At 44.7% G+C, this 18,460-nt stretch overlaps 1 protein-coding gene across 2 annotated transcripts; it reads left to right on the forward strand.

The window, feature by feature from the left end:
• Positions 1-7,327: 7,327 nt before the first annotated feature.
• Positions 7,328-18,147, forward strand: LOC119118444 (sine oculis-binding protein homolog A-like). 2 transcript variants are annotated; one of them, XM_037245498.1, is made up of 7 exons: positions 7,328-7,652; positions 10,583-10,712; positions 10,882-11,070; positions 11,167-11,318; positions 12,250-12,345; positions 12,417-14,330; positions 16,023-18,147. In XM_037245498.1, the coding sequence occupies exons 1-6, from the start codon at positions 7,560-7,562 to the stop codon at positions 14,325-14,327; spliced, it is 2,571 nt and encodes an 856-aa protein (XP_037101393.1). In that variant the 5' UTR covers positions 7,328-7,559; the 3' UTR covers positions 14,328-14,330; positions 16,023-18,147. The 2 variants fall into 2 exon arrangements, with proteins under 2 accessions (XP_037101393.1, XP_037101394.1); XM_037245499.1 differs by having other exon boundaries at positions 12,438-14,330.
• The last annotated feature ends 313 nt before the right edge of the window (positions 18,148-18,460 follow it).

The following is an 18,460-nucleotide window of genomic DNA, read 5'->3' on the forward strand; positions in this document are numbered from 1 at the left end:
CATGCTAAAACAACCTCTTTGCCAGGTTGAGGCCTTAAATGGACTGGTTAGAATGAAATGCTCACTTAAATTTGTATATAAGATAAGCAGTCATTAAATAACTTTATATTTTTCCTTTATGAATACACAGGAAAAATAAATTCACTCAACTCAACATGTGTGTTTACAAACTGCAATTTGACTGTTCTCAATCCTTGCAGTTGGTCGAAGTCGGACTAATCAAAGCACGTCAACATTTCTCCCCCGTTTCACATCAGTTGTGCAGACGTGAAAATGAGCCACATTCATTATACAAATGTCAGTGCCTGCTGCTGGAGTGGAGGAAGGAGCAGAAGGGGGGGGGACGGGCAGGTGGGCAGTGAGTCAGGTTGCAAATGAGATACGATCTTTTAGCGCAACTTTGAACACAATGTTCTGATGAAATTACCCTTCTTGGGTTTATTTCATACAGAATATAAAAACGTGTTCAGACAGCTGAGTAGACCCCAAAAAAAGGACGATGCATTGAGCAGACGGTCCCGTCGACTTTACCTCTCACGCAATATTCAACAGGCATTGTGTTGAGGATTATTCATGTCTGCTGTAGGGTCCTGTCTTCTCATGTGGCCTTCTTTCAGCGCACCCTCATGCGTGTGGTCGTTATTGCCGTGCTGCAAACAGGTGCCGCTGCACAGCATCAGGTGTCCTACCTAAAGGTTATACAGGGATGGGAGGATTCGGCAAAAGTGAGGGCCAAGAGGGGGTGTCCTAGTTATGCAGTCACTCCCCGCGGTCCCTTTCGTTTGGTTGCCATGGACGGCAAGAAGGACATCGGTGCTCTAAATCGGGGATCCAACCTGATTTGCTTATGAAATCAGGTTAGCTCTGTCGTGTGTTAAACAGGCCACACGAAGAGCACAAAAGGGACAGCGTCAGTGATGGTAGAGTCAATTTTCATTAAATATATTGATTAAAAGCTTCTTGTGATGTTTGTGTTCACTATTGACAAAAGGAGGTGGCAAATCAGCCTCATTGTTCTCAAAAGGAAAACAAAACAGACATTTCCAGTCTGACTTAAGGCGTATTATGCAGCAGTTTTACATGACCGGTCTTTCCGTTGTTTGGTTTCCATGGCAACCAGCAGATTGGACTCCCTCAAAGCCAAGCCGGCGAATGAGCAAAAATAATTGCCGTCTGATTGTCTAGCCACTTGCGATTGGTGAAACCAACTAAACAACTTAGATTGGAGCTGATCCACTTAAGCTGTCGGTTGATACAGCAACCCGGCGGGGCCAAAAAGGAAGTGCAAGCGGCCATCTGGCAGGAAAGACCGTTCAACTGTCCACGCCTCGAGTTTGATATACAGTAAAGGACCAACTGTTCCTAAAATCCGCTTACGCTGGATAAAGTTGGCTTATTATTTCATTTCAAAACCTGATGCGTCCACCGACAGCCGTCAAAATGGCCATTGAGGAAATAACAAGTAGGCAGAAGGAGTGTCCAGAAAATGCAGAACATACTACACCACAAAAAAAGGAGGAAGGAACATCATTGACCTATGACGTAAATGAAGAAGTAGTTGGGGTTGACTGGAAGCAGAAGGAAGTCAGCTTGTAAGTCAATAATACGTGTGACACTTGGTCAGTTTTATTGCACCAACTTTTTGTGACACACATTATACATACTATCATTTGGATTTCTTTCTGTAGTCTGTTTAAAGGCTAGTAAGTTTGGGTCAAGTGTTTGAAAGTTTGCTAGGATGGTGGCCTTGCAAATGTGCGAGTTATTTGCTTTGCAAGAATTTAAATGTGTGCAAATGGCCGCAGTCCATGCGCAAACGTCATGAAGGTATTTGAAAGGATTTGGGTCCGCTGGGATGGACATTTAAATAAGTTCACTTACTTTTTTGCTAAAATTGAGCCAATACCAAACTAGGCCTGTAATTGGTTAACGTATTGCTGGAATTGAATGTTGCTAAAAAAAACAACTTCCAGATCAACATAAACATTTGTTTACCAAATTAGTACAAATCATTTTTTACATGAGTGGAATTGTTTTGTTACACAACATGAACTAGTCTGAGGAAATCAGACGCTTATCTTTACATTTGGTAATTATGAGTCAGCGCAGACATGTGACACTGAGTCTTGAATTATTCACAAACTTCACGAGCAAACTTGTACCTTAAAGTCTACAGCCAAAATAATACAAATTTAATGTTTGGTGAATTTTGGACTATAAGGAATTACACATTATTATAAATTAGAAATATTTGAGTTTTTTCATTTTAACTTACAATTGTCGATGACTACAGTCGAGAAATTCAAAAATTTTAAGGTTCGTATACAATCTCACATGCTTTTATATACTGTTACGTTTTTAAATCGTCTCCTGGCTCCCATTTCCGAGCTTTGCAGGTATAAGGGGACTTAGGTTTACATTGTCTTTGCTACCACAGCAACCACCTGAATAATTCATGGAGACACTCAATGATTAAAGGTTTTTGGATGTTGCACATCACGTCACAAAAGATGACTGACTGTATGTTAGTCACGCTGGTCAATGAGAACATGAGATATGAAGTCATGTTGAGTATTAGTCATCGGGGAAAATGGTTGTGTTTACTGTTTTGATGATTCTTAAGAGTTTTAGATCAACATTTGGAGAACTTTTTGAAAATGTGCAGCCTGTTATATTTGGCGTGAAACTAAAAACTAAAAAATGTGACGGTCTGGGGCTGCTTTGGTAGTTCAGGACCTGGACGACTTGCCTCAAGAAGGAAAGCTTTTCAAATGGCCAAGTCAAAGGTTGGTCTTAAATTAAAAGGTTGGTCTTAAAGTCCATATTTGAACAAAATTCAATAATGTTAACTAACAGTTGAAATTGGATGGGTCCAGAAAAAAAGGATGTTTCATAGACTGGGGGAGTCTATTGCAGAGGTGAATAGTGCACAGAGGATTGACAGACAATAGGTCGGGATAATGAGTCACGTGGCCGGCTTTACTGGTACCGAGGCAATTCCGAGCAGCACCCTACCCGTTCTGCCATGGCAGTGTCCGCTACACGTCTGACACGGTTTAACATACGCTGACTCGGTTAGCCTCTATCAAGAGAACAAAAGCAATCGCCTATAGGGATCGTTTATTTTGAACACAGACAATGCACGCGCCATTTTGTTTGGACTTGTATTCCCAGAACGCCATCACGAGTATCGCATGCATTCTGGATGTGATCCAAAAGAGATCAGTGGCGCTATCAGGGAATGCAGAGTCCATCTCTGGCCTTGTGGTCCACCAGCTGCCAGTCTAGACTGTCTGGCAGCCCCCTTTAATGACATCCAAGGCAGCTAGACAGCCTATTAAAGCAGCTGTAGTGCCATCATTATGTGCAAAAAAAAAAACTCAAAGAAATATTGTTCTTTTTCAGCAATTTATTGTACATAATTTATAAGTCAAACTAATACACAAGACATTTTGTACAAAATAGAAGCTGTAAAGGGGAAATCTAATATTAACACTGCCCATGTGGTCGTTCAGTCATTTCCTGGGTCAGTTGGTAAAAGAGGAAATGGATATTCTGGAAAAAAAAAAAGTCCCACATCGGACGAATTGCTACATACAAGTGACATTTTGACTATAAAGATGGCGGCGCCAAATTAAAAGGGGGAAACAACTCATTTGGCTCATTCAGTTATTAAATACTCTCAAACTTTAGAGCCAAAAGCTACCGGAATATTGATAGCCTGGGTAGAGTTGAAGCCACAGAACAAAAAAAAGTGGTCCACAATTTTGATTGGGGACATTTTAAGTGCAGCCCAGAGCATCTCCAACGTGGCAATGGAAAGGCCAAAGGTGCATATTTTCATGCCCTGCAAAAGGGAGAATTAGGGGTTCAGCCTGCACCCCCCCGCCACAACTCCCCCCCCCCCCCCCCTTTCTTGATTACATATTTTGGTTAGGAATATTACTTCATTCGTCCATGTCTGATGCAGTGTTGGGATAGTGGGGGGGGTGGTTATTTGGAAACGGGGAGCTTTCAAGAGAGGCTCTGCAGGAAAGAAGTCAACGCAACAAGCATGGGGAGCAGGGCGGAGGAAGAAGCGGAGGTGTGCAGCGAGATGCCCGCTCCGGTGGGGGAGGAAGTGGAGTTGGTCGAGCCGCTGTACATGTCTGTGGCCATGGTGGGCGTGCTGTTGTTGGAGGAATTCATCCATGTACTGGTGACTGTGCTGTTCTGGGAGAACACCTGCGAGATAAAGACATTGAGTTACCGTATATTATATATATAGGTATATTAGAGTCGTAACAAAAAAACATAGTTGAGCGTTCAAATTAAATTCAAATACATTTAAATATAAACAGTATTCAAAAAGTATGCAAAAACGTTTTAGCTGATTAGATTACCCACGTGAATGTGTCAGGTTTCTTTTGACACCCAAAGTAACTTTAGACCCTGTCGCCACATTTGCAAAGGGCGGGTGTCACACAGCATCCGAATCATCAAGTCTTAGATGTAAGGAGAGCGAATAAAAAAAATCAAAAAAATCATATTGAAGCAAGATCTTGATGCATCTAATTTGCATTCAATCAGGATTAGAAAATCAACATAATAAGGTTCTTGTCCTATCAAGTTACGATTGATTTGATATTTGATCTTAAAGGCTTTTCCACATATTCAATTAAAAAAACAGCAATAATTTTAACATCACATACATACAAACAACAACAAATAATATAATTAGGTCAGTATGGATGCTGGCTTACCTGTGTTGCTAAACAAATGGCATAGACAATCACTCCCAGGTGGACGATGGTCATTTTGCACATGATTGACTTTGCTGTAAAGAAGAGTGCCGTGCAGGATCCGGTCAAATCCACCTCCTGTGGTCGATGCTGGTGCTTTCAATGGTGTCAGCTGCTTCCCAACCACCCATTTTATACCGGGGCTCAGCCTCCATGACGTCACCCACAGGGACAGTAGGAGGAGAGTGTTGAAGACTAGAATGACGTAAGAGCTTAATTGGAGACAATTGGAGCGTCAGCTGAATATACAACTCCTTTTGGGGGTAGGATTTCTGACTTCATGTTTATTTTGGTTTGATTTTCAAATTCGGAGCCATATACACACTTTTTTGCTGTTTTATATTGCAATTGCCAAATGAGAAAAGGCTTCTTTGGTGCCAATTAGCCAATTTTGCAGCAATTGTTGCCTTGAAATGCTACGCGTGTACTGTAGATATAAATATTGTTGTAACTAGGAAACAGCACATGGGGTCTCAGCAGGTGATGCAGTGTCGCCCCCTGCTGTTCAATCCCCTGCATGTGAAGATTACAGGAAATTATATTTCATTTGAGCTCTAGTTTTAGTTCTTGGACTTTTTCCTCCAACGTGCAGAATTTTTGCTTGGGTCTTTTTTTGGAAAAAAAAAATAGTTGGTCGACAAAAGTCACAAATAAAGTTAGCGAGACACAACTCGTGACTTTTGCTCGCTCCTAATGGCCAAATGTCAGGGCTGGACTTTGCCAACATCTGCTTTATTGAGCAACTTTGTTTTCTTGCTCAACATTGCCCCCTGTTGGCCACTTGATATAACTGTAAACGCTCTTTACTACAATGTGTTGCTGTTCATATTGAGGACAGGCTCCACAAGATGTTCCAGATCCTCCAAATTGAGAACGTAAACTCACTGCTATCATGTATCCGTGGACATTTTCTAACGCAATCCAGATGTTAGGGGACTGAAACTTTAGCCCCTTTGGACAGCGCCGCGTCCCCTGTCATTTGTGTAATTGGATGGCTGAGGAAACACTGCCTCACTGCTTAACCCCCTCCCCCCCTCCCCTCTCTTAGAAAGGACCATCATTCCCTGCAGAGGCACCAGATGTGCGCTGTTATGGAGATGTGGAGAAAGAGGGGCCCTTTTGTGAGGCATCAGATAAGCCCCTGTTCCCAAAGCAGGGCCGGATTGAGTGTCATCAGCGGGTCTACGAGGAGGCTGAAACCCAAAACCGGCGCACCGGGTCGGATTTCTGTTTACACGAGCGTGCTGCCCAGATTCCTCCTCCAAGCAGAGCAGACTGGGCAAGACAGCGGAGAAAGCTCTTGTCTTCCTGTCTGTCTCCCCTTACTTGAAAGTCCATTTTTAAGAAGACACTTTAAGAGCATTTGGAATATAAATACAAACTTTCTCGTGAGTGAGACGTCTAATTGGTGCCGTGACCCGGATTTTCCTTATACAGTATTGCCGATAGCTCAGTTTAAAAAAAAAAAAAAAAATGTGACTGATGGGGTGAGATCCTGAACTGTACTGCTTGCACGAGACGTTAATTCAACAAGAATCACAAACGGTGTCCAGTAACTCGCCCGATGGAGTACATTAGTGTAACCAAAGGAACAGAAATGGACCCCTCCTGTATAATCCCTATTCCTGAGCACACATGCAAAAATAACCAGGTAAAAATAATTCCGCTCAAGCAACACAACACGCTTCACGCTCATGTTTATGTTACCGAATGCAACTCGATCGTTCCCATCTTTTCCTCGCCGACTGGGGGAAACACGATAGGCGCGAGTTCCCAGCGTGGCCTTTAACATCCAGAATAACCACGACGCAAATGTTTCTCTTCAAAAACCTCCGTCCCGACCAAGACTTCACCTGACTTTCACCTTTTACTCATCTTGACCTTGTGGACGTTTCATGTGTTTTACACTAGACATGCTCTGATCAAAAGGATGCCAAGTGGAAAAAAGCCCCCCCCTACCGCCCCCTGGTATCGTTTAACCCGCAGCGGCCTTCTCATCTCCTTCCTTAATTTAGGACAAGAGACAGTGTTTGTACTGTGTCCTCAGATAAAGCACAGTCTTTGCATTCCTTATGAAATGTATCTGGTGAGTTTTGGGAGGCAGAGGGGGGCGGGTGCCGGGTGTTGGGTTGCATCAAATCAGAAGCCCTCCCTCTTCCATCCTGAGAAGGGGGGGGGGTACGCCGCTGCGTCAAAAAAACGCAGTTAGACCAGGAGCAGGTCATTTGGCTTTCAAAATAAAACCGAATTGGTCTCATGTCAAATCAGAAGATCCACGGGTATTATTTATTATAGCTGCCGACACTGAACCTCAGAACTGTGAGCCACTCATCGGCCTAAAAAAAACAAAAAACTCTTTTTTAACTAATTTTAAAATGTAAATCCATTTTACTATCAGTGCGACAAAACTGCACTAGTTGACAACTAAATGTTACGAATTGCACTTTCCATAGGTTACACATCATTTTCTAATGACGATTTATTTTCAGAGCTAACAGGAAACGCTCCTCCCTTCATCAACGCAAGCTTGACGACGGTAAAGCTGCGTGAGCGGCGCTGGTCCGCCAGTGGAGCCTCCAGCACGGAGCGCGTACGCATGTCCCACGGACTCTTTCTACGCGGAGCCCAAGATAAGGAGCTCCCACGTTGGGGAATGACAGCCGCTGTCACCGCGAGTGACAGCTTTCAATCTGGCCCTCTCCACTGATGCACCGAATTTCTCGGACTGCTTGACACATCTGATTTTGATCCGGACGGGATCCAACACAGACCGGGACTATGCCAGAGATGGAGAAAGGGAGACCGCCAGAAAGTAAACGCAGCAGGAAACCCGCGCATCCCGTCAAGAGGGAAATTAATCAGGAGATGAAGGTGAGAGGATGTTGGGTCACTTGAATGAGGAAATTGTTTTTTTTTCCTATTTTAGATGGAACTACTTGTAATTCAGAGCAGGACTTCTAATTCATTTCAGCTCTTTTCATCAAGTATTTCCATATTAGGCACTTTGATCAAATCGAGACAGTAACTTTGAATTAGATGTTAGCAGATTAAAAAAAAAAAAAAAAAGTAGTGACGCAGCATCAGGCCAGCTGTGGCCCCGACTGCACACAGTTGTGTCCACTGGAGATCCAGATGTGCGTCACTTCTTCCCAGCCCCCGCTGGAGTTGAAAGATGGGGGCGGGTGTTCACAGTTATATTCCCAAATCATTTGCATTAGCCCCACGCTGGGTGGCAAAACACGATCGAGATGTTCCTCCTCAAAAGTTGTCCTTCTCATGACAAGTCAAATCACAGTCAAAGGCGCAATTTCCCTCCCACCATTATTACTGCATGGAAACCTATCCACCGATTGTGCGCTTTGTTTGGGTTCGGACATTGGTTATTTGAGAGTGTTGGTAAGGGATATCCAAGGCTCCTTCCCTGGGAAATCAAAGTTTTTTTTTTCACGAAGGAGGAGACGACTCTGGCAGCGTGGGGAGGAAACGTGCTCTTTTTTTCTCTAAGTGGTTTGGACTGCGGAGTTTTGATATCCAAGGGAGGTGTAGTGTTACGAGTTCCCCTAATTTTAATCAAAACATGCGAAACGCTATCCTCGCTTGATGTAAAGCCTGCCCCCGGTTGGCTCTCAGGGTCGGCCCCGGTTTGTTGGCTTTGGACGCAACTCTGGCTGTGGTTTAGGATACGGCCTGTCACTCTCACAAAGCAGATGTTTGTCTGGACTGCCAAGAAGAAACACAAACAACAGTGTGGGAACGCTGGACAGACAAAACCGTTAAATGGACATCAGGGTTGTTTACACAGTGACACTACAGAGCATAATTTCAGTTTCAGGGGTGTAGTGGTCTGACACTGGAATTATACCCTTGACAAGTGGATTTTACACTATGGAAAGGCTTCTTTTAGGTCATAGAAAATATCCAAACGGTTTTTAGTCTGAGTCCAATATGTAGAAAACGTAAGATTAAGGTAGAATTTCTGTTCTGGCACAGTCTCTCATAACTCCGAGAAGTGACCTCATAACATTTGGGTCCTAGAACAGAATCCAATAATATACCTTAAGGCATAGGTGTCAAACTCAAGGCCCGGGGGCCCAGATATGGCCCGCAACATCATTTTAAGTGGCCCACCAAGACAAATTGTGAATGGACTTCATGTGTCAATACTAAAATTATAAAATGTCTTCACTTTCCAAAAATAGATATTGCTAGCATTACATTCATCTTTTTCAAATATTTGAACAGTTTTTACTAGTCTGTGATTTCAAAACTAGTTATCATCATTTGTTGTGTAGCTTATACTGCATATAAGTCATAATGGCCCTCAGAAGACGATGTGGTCCTCGACAAAAAAAAAAAAGTTTGACACCCCTGCCTTAAGGTGTCCGAAATCGGTTTTCTTGTAAGGGTCGATTTCTGTCCCTCGAGTGCAATCGACATTCATGAACCCCCTGAGGGCGAATCACTGGGGTCACTGTTTGTACATTCTTTTGTACAGGTAGCATGTGGTACGATTGTAGAGGTGAAAAGTCAAATGTCAATGGGATCAAGTCTTTACCTTTGATGGTACCACCCCAGGGCACCAGAGTGCAAAGGGGCATTAAGGTACCTCGGACTCCAACTATACTCTTATTTCTGAATGTCTGAAACCAATCCAATCAGTGGACTCTAAGAATCTGCCAATTGAGAATACATGTTGAGAGATCTTGAGCTAGCAGAGGTATGATGGAAGGAGAACTGATTTCTCACTCCGCTGAGGTCCGGCCCAGTGTTGTCTCTGTAATACATCTGTTTCAACACTACCTTCGGACTTACTCCCTCTACGACGGGCCCTGAGCGCAGCACCAGACACCGGATACTTGACTTTAATCATCGTTAGGCACATTTAGCTGGATATGATACCGCTGCTCTCACTCATACACATACGCAGCAGAAAGTGAGCAAGTCAAGGGAGCGATCCGATTCTTTGAGGGCCCCGGTGCAGAGCAGAGGTCGGAGTGAGGAAAGCGAAGGGAAGGGAAAGAATGCGGAGTCGGTACTACGCCGCTTCATCGCCGCCACAGCAGACTGGCTGTGCTGGAAAAGGGTGAAACCTGAGAGGCCGGGCCGGGTCGGGTGTCAGGGCTGGAAGGTGTCGGGGTGGAGGCAAGGACGCCGAACATGGGGGGATGGATGTGAAAGGGCAGCAGAGGGAGGGAAAGCTGGGAGAAGGAAGAGAAGCGGGGCATTTCCGAGAAGCGTGGGACATCGCTGTGGTGTTGGGTGTCCCGCTCTGATTTCTGCCCATTCTGGATCAGATTTCCCCTCCAATCCGGTTCCTCCAAAACCGCAGAGTGAGGTGGGTGGATAAAGAGAGAGACCTTTGTATTTTGATTTTTTTTTTCATCTGGTCGTAATAAAAAAAAAAAAAAGAGGGGGGGTGACCACACATCTGCAGGGAACAGTTTTCTTTTCTCCCTCTTTTTTTCTAATTAGATGAGATAAACAAAGGATGATTCACAGATCTCACACTGGTGTCAGGTTTTAAACCTTTCCGTCTCCGATTTAGTGAGGGTAAACAACATGAATACATCATGGAAAAAAACGTCATACTGAACTCCACTATGCTCGGATTCAGTTCTGTAACCAGGCTGGAGCTGAGAAAGAATCCCTCTCATTCATTCCGGGTAATACGGTCTGATTATGTTTAGCATAGGATAAAAAGTTCCACCAAAACCACACCATAAACAGTATCCTATTTGTGGCTCAGACTTTATACATATAAAAACAATTTTAATCTGCCACTTATGTTTTGTCCCGTGCAGACTTTTGCAGAAAGCACCATGAACGAGCTCCTGGGATGGTACGGCTACGACAAAGTAGATCTTCGAGACGCCGAGGCCAACGAGATCAGGAACTACAGGGAGAGGCGCCAGCATGTATCCGTGTTGAAAGGTGAGGGCCGTTACCTCACTGAGAAGACTTTGTCAACAGGTTCTGCAGGTTGTACTGACATTGAGTCATGAGAGCGTCTCCTCATCTTTCATTCAAGATCCATATTTATCAGTATCACCACTCTGTAAGTTGATACAATCACTAAAGATATGTTTTGATATGCCTGCAGAAAACTCCTTGCCAAAACTTAAAACCGCCGACAGCAAAGTCAGTCACTCGGTCCTCGCTATGAAGAGCATCGAGAGGGAGTCGTTCAGCGTTCCCTCGTCTTCCTCTTCCTCGTCGAGTACCTCCTCGAGCACGCCAAAGGAGCAGAAGAGTGCACCCGTTATTGTGCCGCTCATAAAGCCATCAGCAGGTATTTTTGCAGATTCTCTAAAGAGTCACTTCATTGATTTCTGGTACATTTGAGTTTTACAAACAACCCCAATATTTTTTGCCCTGGACTCCGCAGTGGACGATGTTCAAAATGTGCAGATAGTGTGCGTTTGGTGCCAGAAGGAAGGCGTTAAGCGCTACTCTCTCTGCATGGGTTCCGAGCTCAAGAGCTTCTGCAGTGAGAAGTGTTTCGCCGCCTGCAGACGGGCTTACTTCAAACGCAACAAGGTGAGCAGAGGCAGAACATGTTGACCCTAAACCTGAGCCAACTCTTGACCCTAAACCAGGGTTCTCTCCAAAATCCATTATTGAATCATCCCAACTATATCTTTGTTCTTTTATCTGTGTCAGTGACAAAGTGTCTAGGATTAATTGTTGTGAAAAATATGGTGATGAGGTCAAAGTTCATCCAGGACACTTCGTATCGGTTTCTCGTTAATGGAAGGTGTGGGGGGGGTCAGCCATTAGAGCGGATTTGGTGTTGGGGTAAGACCACAACAACCGCTATGAGGGACCGCTCGGATGCACACGGCATGATTTGTCACCTTCAATTAAGGCACGGATATATCATCTAGCGGGGTGGCATGCGGCGATATCCCCTTTCGCCATCGTTGTTGTCTATACTGCGATGGGTTATTTCACAAAACGACAGTCTGAGCAGACTGAACGCAACACACCCTCTACGCTTTCAGAGGCGGGAAGGTTGACTTGTTGCTGCTTGTCTGAGAAGAAGGCCAGGAGGCCTGGGGCGAGGTGTCCACTTTCAGTGCATACCTCACCTTCAGCTGCCTCATGTGTCGTAACTCAACACGACTCGGTGGGCCGGGAAAAACACTCGGATCCACAAAAAGATCATCTTACACAAATCGAGACAAATTCCCATATTCATATTGACAACTTTAATATGACAACACATCAGCGGCACTACTTGGATGTACACACGGATCTATTTCACCACATAGTGACCTTAAGGGTTTGATGCCATTCATGACAAGCTTTTTTTTTTTTAAACTTGTTGCCAGACTTTTTCAAATTTTCTGGCTAAAAATCGATTACGAGCAAATACGGTTAATCCATCACAGGTGTGAGCTCAAGTTTGCTTAACTGCCTTGACATTTGTTCAGTGTGGATGTTTCATATTTTGGTTTCTACCAATTAGGCCAGAGATGAAGACCTCCATGGGGAGAGATCCCCCCAGCACCCCCAAACAGAGGACTCATCCAGGGTGGTGATGACGATAAACAGCAATGTCAGAGTAAGAGGATACTTCATAAAGAGTTTGACACAAGTAATTGGATGATGGATCACCTTTGTGACCCTCCACAGTCTCTATCTCCTGTGTTGCAGGTGTGTGATTGGTGTAAGCATGTCCGCCACACCAAAGAATACTTGGACTTTGGATCTGGTGAAGAGCGACTCCAGTTCTGCAGCACCAAATGCCTGAATCAGTATAAGATGGATGTGTTCTACAGAGAAGCTCGAGCGGCTCTTACATGCTCTAGCCCTGCTAGAGCTAGCCAAGAGGGGAGATCAGACCACAAAATCATCGGGCAAAAGCTTCTCACGCCAGAGTCTTGGAACAATAGTAGTAGCACAGGGGAATCACATCAAAGAAACATATCTCCCAAGGGCCCTACACCAATGGTGGGATCATCAGAATCCTCCTCTACGTCACCTGAGTCATCATCATCTTCTAAGCTTCCTGTCACTGGGCAGAGAACTCTGGAAAGGCCCATCCACCCTCCTCCACCTCATCCTCCTGCTGTCGAGGTGTCAGCTCACCCTACACTTATTCATCCTCATCTTCCACGCCACTCAATAGATCATTCACGGATTCCTCAAATGCAAATGCCCTTCATCAGACCTCCTCTTCATCCCCAGGGCCTCAGAAGTCCTCTTGCCAATGCCCACCATCCAAGACCTCCTGGGCCTTCTTCCAGTCCTATCCACAGACCTGCTCATTCTCCACACCTGCAGCCTCCCTCCTCCATTAACCCCCCAGGATTGATGCATCCTCTCCCTCGGCCCTACTACCCTGCCTTGCACTCTCCTCCACTTATGTTACCCAGAGGTCCTGTCCCAATGCCTCCCTTTATGAACTTTGGCATTCCTTCCTTTAGTCCTCTCCTACCCCAACCCACAGTCCTGGTTCCATACCCCATTATTGTTCCTCTACCTGTCCCAATACCCATTCCAATACCAATTCCAGTCCCTCCCAAAACAAATCTAGAAACCCCAAATCACACTGGTGTTATACAGCCTGTGCCAGAGGGAGCAGACCGATGTAGATCGATACCTGCAAGGTTTCCATCTCCCGGGATCCCTGAAGGGAACAGCCAATTGCTCAATCACAGATTGAGTGGAAACGTGCCTCATGGTCTCCCTTCACCCGGTGACACCAATTCCAAGGACATAGCTTGGGTTAAATCAGAGAGGCCATTCTCATCCCCATCATCGACGTGCCACAGTGGGACATTGTCCCCTAGAGCACAGTACAACACCTCACCCTCCTCAACACGCAGCTCAGAAGGATTGACGGACTATAAACAACAACAACAGCACTCAGAACGACAAGTTATACAAAGGGTTCTACAGAGAACCCAGGTCAAGCTGGAACCCAATGTCAAGGGAGTAGTGGACTTCTTAGGGCTAGAGGAGTCAGGATCTGCGCAGGGTACTATATCAGGCCCACCACTACAACTCCAGCCCCCTTCGCATGACACTGTATACCAACATGAGGACACTCCCACCTCACCTTCACACTCTCCACCAAGCCCGAAAGTCAACAACCACCCATATGATGCCATGGGGTCTGTCCTCAAATCTCAGAACCATGGTCCTAATGGGATTTCCTCAGTGCTATCCATAGCCAGTCCAAGCTCACCTTTATCCCAGAGAGCACCTACAACTACAGATCATGCATTAACCGAATTTGAATCTATAAAAGAAAACAAGTGCTCGGTTGTCTGCTCCGTACGGGTTGAGGGCCCAGTCAACCAAACAGAAGAACCTTTAGCAGTCGTTAGGGATGCAGGAGAAGACCCACACTTGCCAGATGAGGACCACGCCTATGCCCTACCTACTGCACCAAAGACAGGTGGGACCACCACCCCACTACTCTTGCCCAAACTCAGGGACAAGGGTAGCTTAAGGAGCCCTGCTCCTATGCCCAGTGCTGGAGACATGGAACCAGCTCTGAAGAGGAGATGCCTACGAATCCGTGATCAAAACAAATAAGAGGTAAGAAATCACAGTCAAGGCAAGAGAGAGTACCAAGACATGGAAAATAAAAATACAGAGGGAATGACATGAAAATTGGGATAACTACTTCATATTTTCTATTGGTTTTAGAAATCCCATTGCATACTACGCTTTCCTGAGTGACATTCCATTTTATGAATTAAAAACCAACAACTATCATTTGACCAAGGACCGGAAAGTCTGTGCACAGTCTCCCATAGGGGAAACTGAATCACAGGTTTCACATGGTCACTAAACAGCATGGCGCCAAACGGAGAGAATCCTGGTTACCTGGCACTCTTCAGGCCTCTAAGGTTACAACAGGGGAAGGAGGTGAAGGGCACGGGTAGTGAGAGTCACTTTGAAAGGCGATCACTTTCGACAACCTGACAGTCACAATGCTTTGGTTGCCTGCCAGGATCTCTTTGGCTGTATAACATATATTTTTATCCTAGGCAAGAATAGAGGACTGATCAAGCAAGCGTGGAGTCAAACTCAGACAAATATGTTTCAAAGTCAATGTAGACGATTGTTAGAAAGACTTAGAAGGTATTAGCGGAAGACCCAGCTGGAATACTGCTCTGGGGCTTTTTTCGAAAACATGGACAAAACCAGAGTGATTCAATTATGCACGTCCCGGTGACACCCTAGCTTGGCTGACTCAAGCGCTCTCCTATCATCCTGTCCCCCCCCCCCGTCTGCACTCGCAACTCCTGTCCGTTGCCAACCAGATGTTAAGTATAGCAGAACAGCCTCCTTAATTTCGGACTTATCAAAGGAGCCTCTTTATTTCACTCGCTCAGTTGGTAGTCCAAACGGCTGTGACACCACCCGTCCGTCCGCGCCCGCTGGTGTCTTGCCATGGTGAGCTCATGTTACCGTTTCACTGTATGCCCTGAGATTAATCCCGCTGATATTTCAGACATGGGTTTTTAATTTCAACTGCTCTGCTTTTCCGCTGCGTTGTCCCTCAAAAGGTCAACAGTCAACTTTAAAAAAAAAAAAAAAAAAATTACATGCTATTGATAGACGCTGCACAAAGCGTTGTCTTTTGAAATAATGTTTTTGGCACAAGCGTGGTAAGATTCCCTTTCACTAAAAGTGAGTGTTGTCATTTGTTGTGGTTTCAAATGTTCCCTTAGTAACCGATACATATGAAATCACAGCGTGCTGCCTGTGTCGAGCAGACGGATTTATGGCCCGGCGTTGTGTGTAACGAGAGCCGGCTGCTGCCCTATGTGAATGGCTTTGGCTCGCCACCTCTACTCTCCGAGAGCAACGTTAGCGTCTTACCTTCATTGTCTTTACGGTCCAACGTCTTTTAAAATATCTCTCGCTGACAGAAAGGGCACCCGACGAGCAGTTGCTTTTTCTGTCTAAATTTCCTTGCGTTTATTTGGGCTATTTTATAGGCTTGTGTAATCCGAAGCCACCACTTGAGTATTCGCTGAGCTTTTGAAACTAAAACGCAGGGAGTATAGAACGTTGCCTTCACACGAGTGCGTGCCTGTTGGCATTTAACATCCACGTGTGAGAGAGCGAGGCCAGATGTTCTCCGTTTGATTGTGTAAGTTATCGGTAGTGTCGAGTAGACTCCGAGTGTTTATATGACATGGGTGAATAAATAAATGTGATATGTTTAAAGGATCTCTTACATCTTATCCTCGACTCTGTTTTTTTTTTCTTCCCCAGTGGATGAACAGCACCCCTGTTCAACACAGTATGGCAGTGCCAGATTCAGTACCCCGCCCTCGTGTGGACGGCGCCAGTGCTAACACCTTCCCGCCACAGCCCACCAGTGTTGCCCGGCCTGTGGACCAGCAGGGTGCCAAAGCAGGAAACCCAGTTGGTCTAGGGGGTGGGTGGGGTGTACACAACATACATTTTGGACCAAAAAGGGTCACTAGTGTATTCTGTTGTGTCCAAGGACTGTTTGATACGGACCATCTTTTCACATCTTGTCAGACGATCCGCTAAAGTGTGTTTGTGCACTCATCTTCCTCCGCCCCCCCCCCCCCCCCAATTCCTTACGCCGCACAGCAGACAGGGCGCTGATCAGCCCTGTGTGGTCTTCTCAGATGGAGCCTGAACATGATCTCTTTCCAGGGGAAACTGCTTGTTTTCTCTGCCCAACTTGCACAAAGAGCCACATTGTTCCTCTCCCCATATACCACACGGACTCCCCGATCCAGGTTTTGGGTTACCTGACCAACGGGGGCTCAGACTTCAGGAGGGTTTTATTTTATTTTTTGAGCGACAGCGAGAAATATAGGATAACCTTCTCTTCTCCATCTCCCTTCCCAATCTAAATATACTAATATTTGAGTTTTAAGCTCTTCCCAAAGCCATTTTGCCTTTTAGGGAGGGGTGAGATTTTTTTTTTAATCATCACGGAGGAATTTGGGGGTTAAAACTGATGACTGAGCATAATAAAATAATGTCCTGTAAAATATTGTATAAAAATCATAGATTATAATAAGTATTACCGACTGATAATACTGGGGTGGTACGTGATCGCACTTTTGGTCCTGATGATGCTGGTCCATAAATGTGATTTAAAGACCCCACCCATTGATTTCCCTCAGCGGATGTTCTGGTGGACTTCTTTGATTGCAAATAACTTGAGACTGAATTAACAACACCCCTACTGGTTGCAGCCAAGTATTGCATTCGCCTCAGTTGCCTCAAGATACGATGAATCAACAATGAATCAATCAAACTTGTTTTGATTAGATTTTTTTTTGTTTTCTACTCATGCTGTAGTGGGACAAATTGTGAGCTATAGATTCTGCCTTTTTGTAAAAAAAAAAGTCTGTTATCAAATGATTCCACCAAATAACAGGCTTGTAATTATTACCAAGTGTGGTGTTATATGAAACTATCAAATGCTGTACTATACAGCGATCAGTATTACAGATCCCTCTTTTGGGAACACATTCTGAGATTTTATCCAGCTAGATGGTACTGTACGTCCAACACTCTTATTTGTTTTCCTACTTGATCACAGATATAAAAATGTGTGTTATAATAACATATGGAATCACATCTTGAAGTCTATTGTGATGTAAAGGACAAAAATCTGTCACTGTCCAAAATGACTTCCTGTAATCTAACTCTATACTGCATCTCCACTAGAGAGCAGTGTATGCTTTGGAAAAATGTTTGTGTCGAGACAACACCAGGAACGTTAACAATGCCACCAGACTGACATTGAATGCCAAATACATTATATATATGCCATTAATTTACTTGTCCTAACCACGACGCATGGAAAAATGAAATAATTGTGTCGTCCTATTTGATGGGTTAGGGTTAGGGTTAGGGTAGCCAAGTGGAGAGTTAGAATAACCACATCCAAATGTGACCCCCCGCCTGTGCCATCATTCCAGAACGACATCCACTCATGTGCGCTTGTCCAAGCGTAAGCATGCCCCCGCTGTGGCGAACCACGTCACGTCACATCACCCCACGCTCATTCCAGCCGCCAATCTGGTCATGCCGTTATTAATGGAAGTCATCCTTGGCTGGCCAGGGAACTTGGACAACAGATTGTGTGAGTCACTACAAAAAAAAAATCTATTCTCACACTCACGGAATAAAAAAAAAAAAGTCAAATAAATGACTGCCATTACTGATTTTATTGCACATTTTAACTATTTTAATGCCCTTATGCTTTATGTGTGCTTACTGAAATTTGCATAAAAGTACTTTAGTGCCACTTTTTTGTTGCTATAACACATTTAGTCCACTGAATAGATATCACAGGTTGTTTGTATTTTGAACTCTTTGTAAAGTGAAATAAAAGTTATTCTAAGAGCATCGACTTCTCTTTTTTTTTTTTTTCCAGTGCCAATCTTAATCATGTGTTTACATAATTAAGTAATTCAGCCCAAGAAACATCCAGAATCTGACTTTGTTCATCTATTTTTAGCTGCAGCAGCATGTCTGTGAGGCTGCGCATCAACATTCCTCAAATACCCAAACTCAATGAGTGGAGGCTTTGAAACAGATTGATGAGATAAGAGGGCAGGAATTCGGGATGGGTGGGGGGTATGTGGGGTGCAGGGTGGGGTTGTTGGAGGGTGCAATGGTTATGAAGAGCTGGACATGGGGGGGGGGGGGGGGGGGGG

The sequence above is a fragment of the Syngnathus acus genome, chromosome 24 (genome assembly GCF_901709675.1).
Source record: "Syngnathus acus chromosome 24, fSynAcu1.2, whole genome shotgun sequence".
In the NCBI taxonomy this organism is placed as follows: domain Eukaryota; kingdom Metazoa; phylum Chordata; class Actinopteri; order Syngnathiformes; family Syngnathidae; genus Syngnathus; species Syngnathus acus.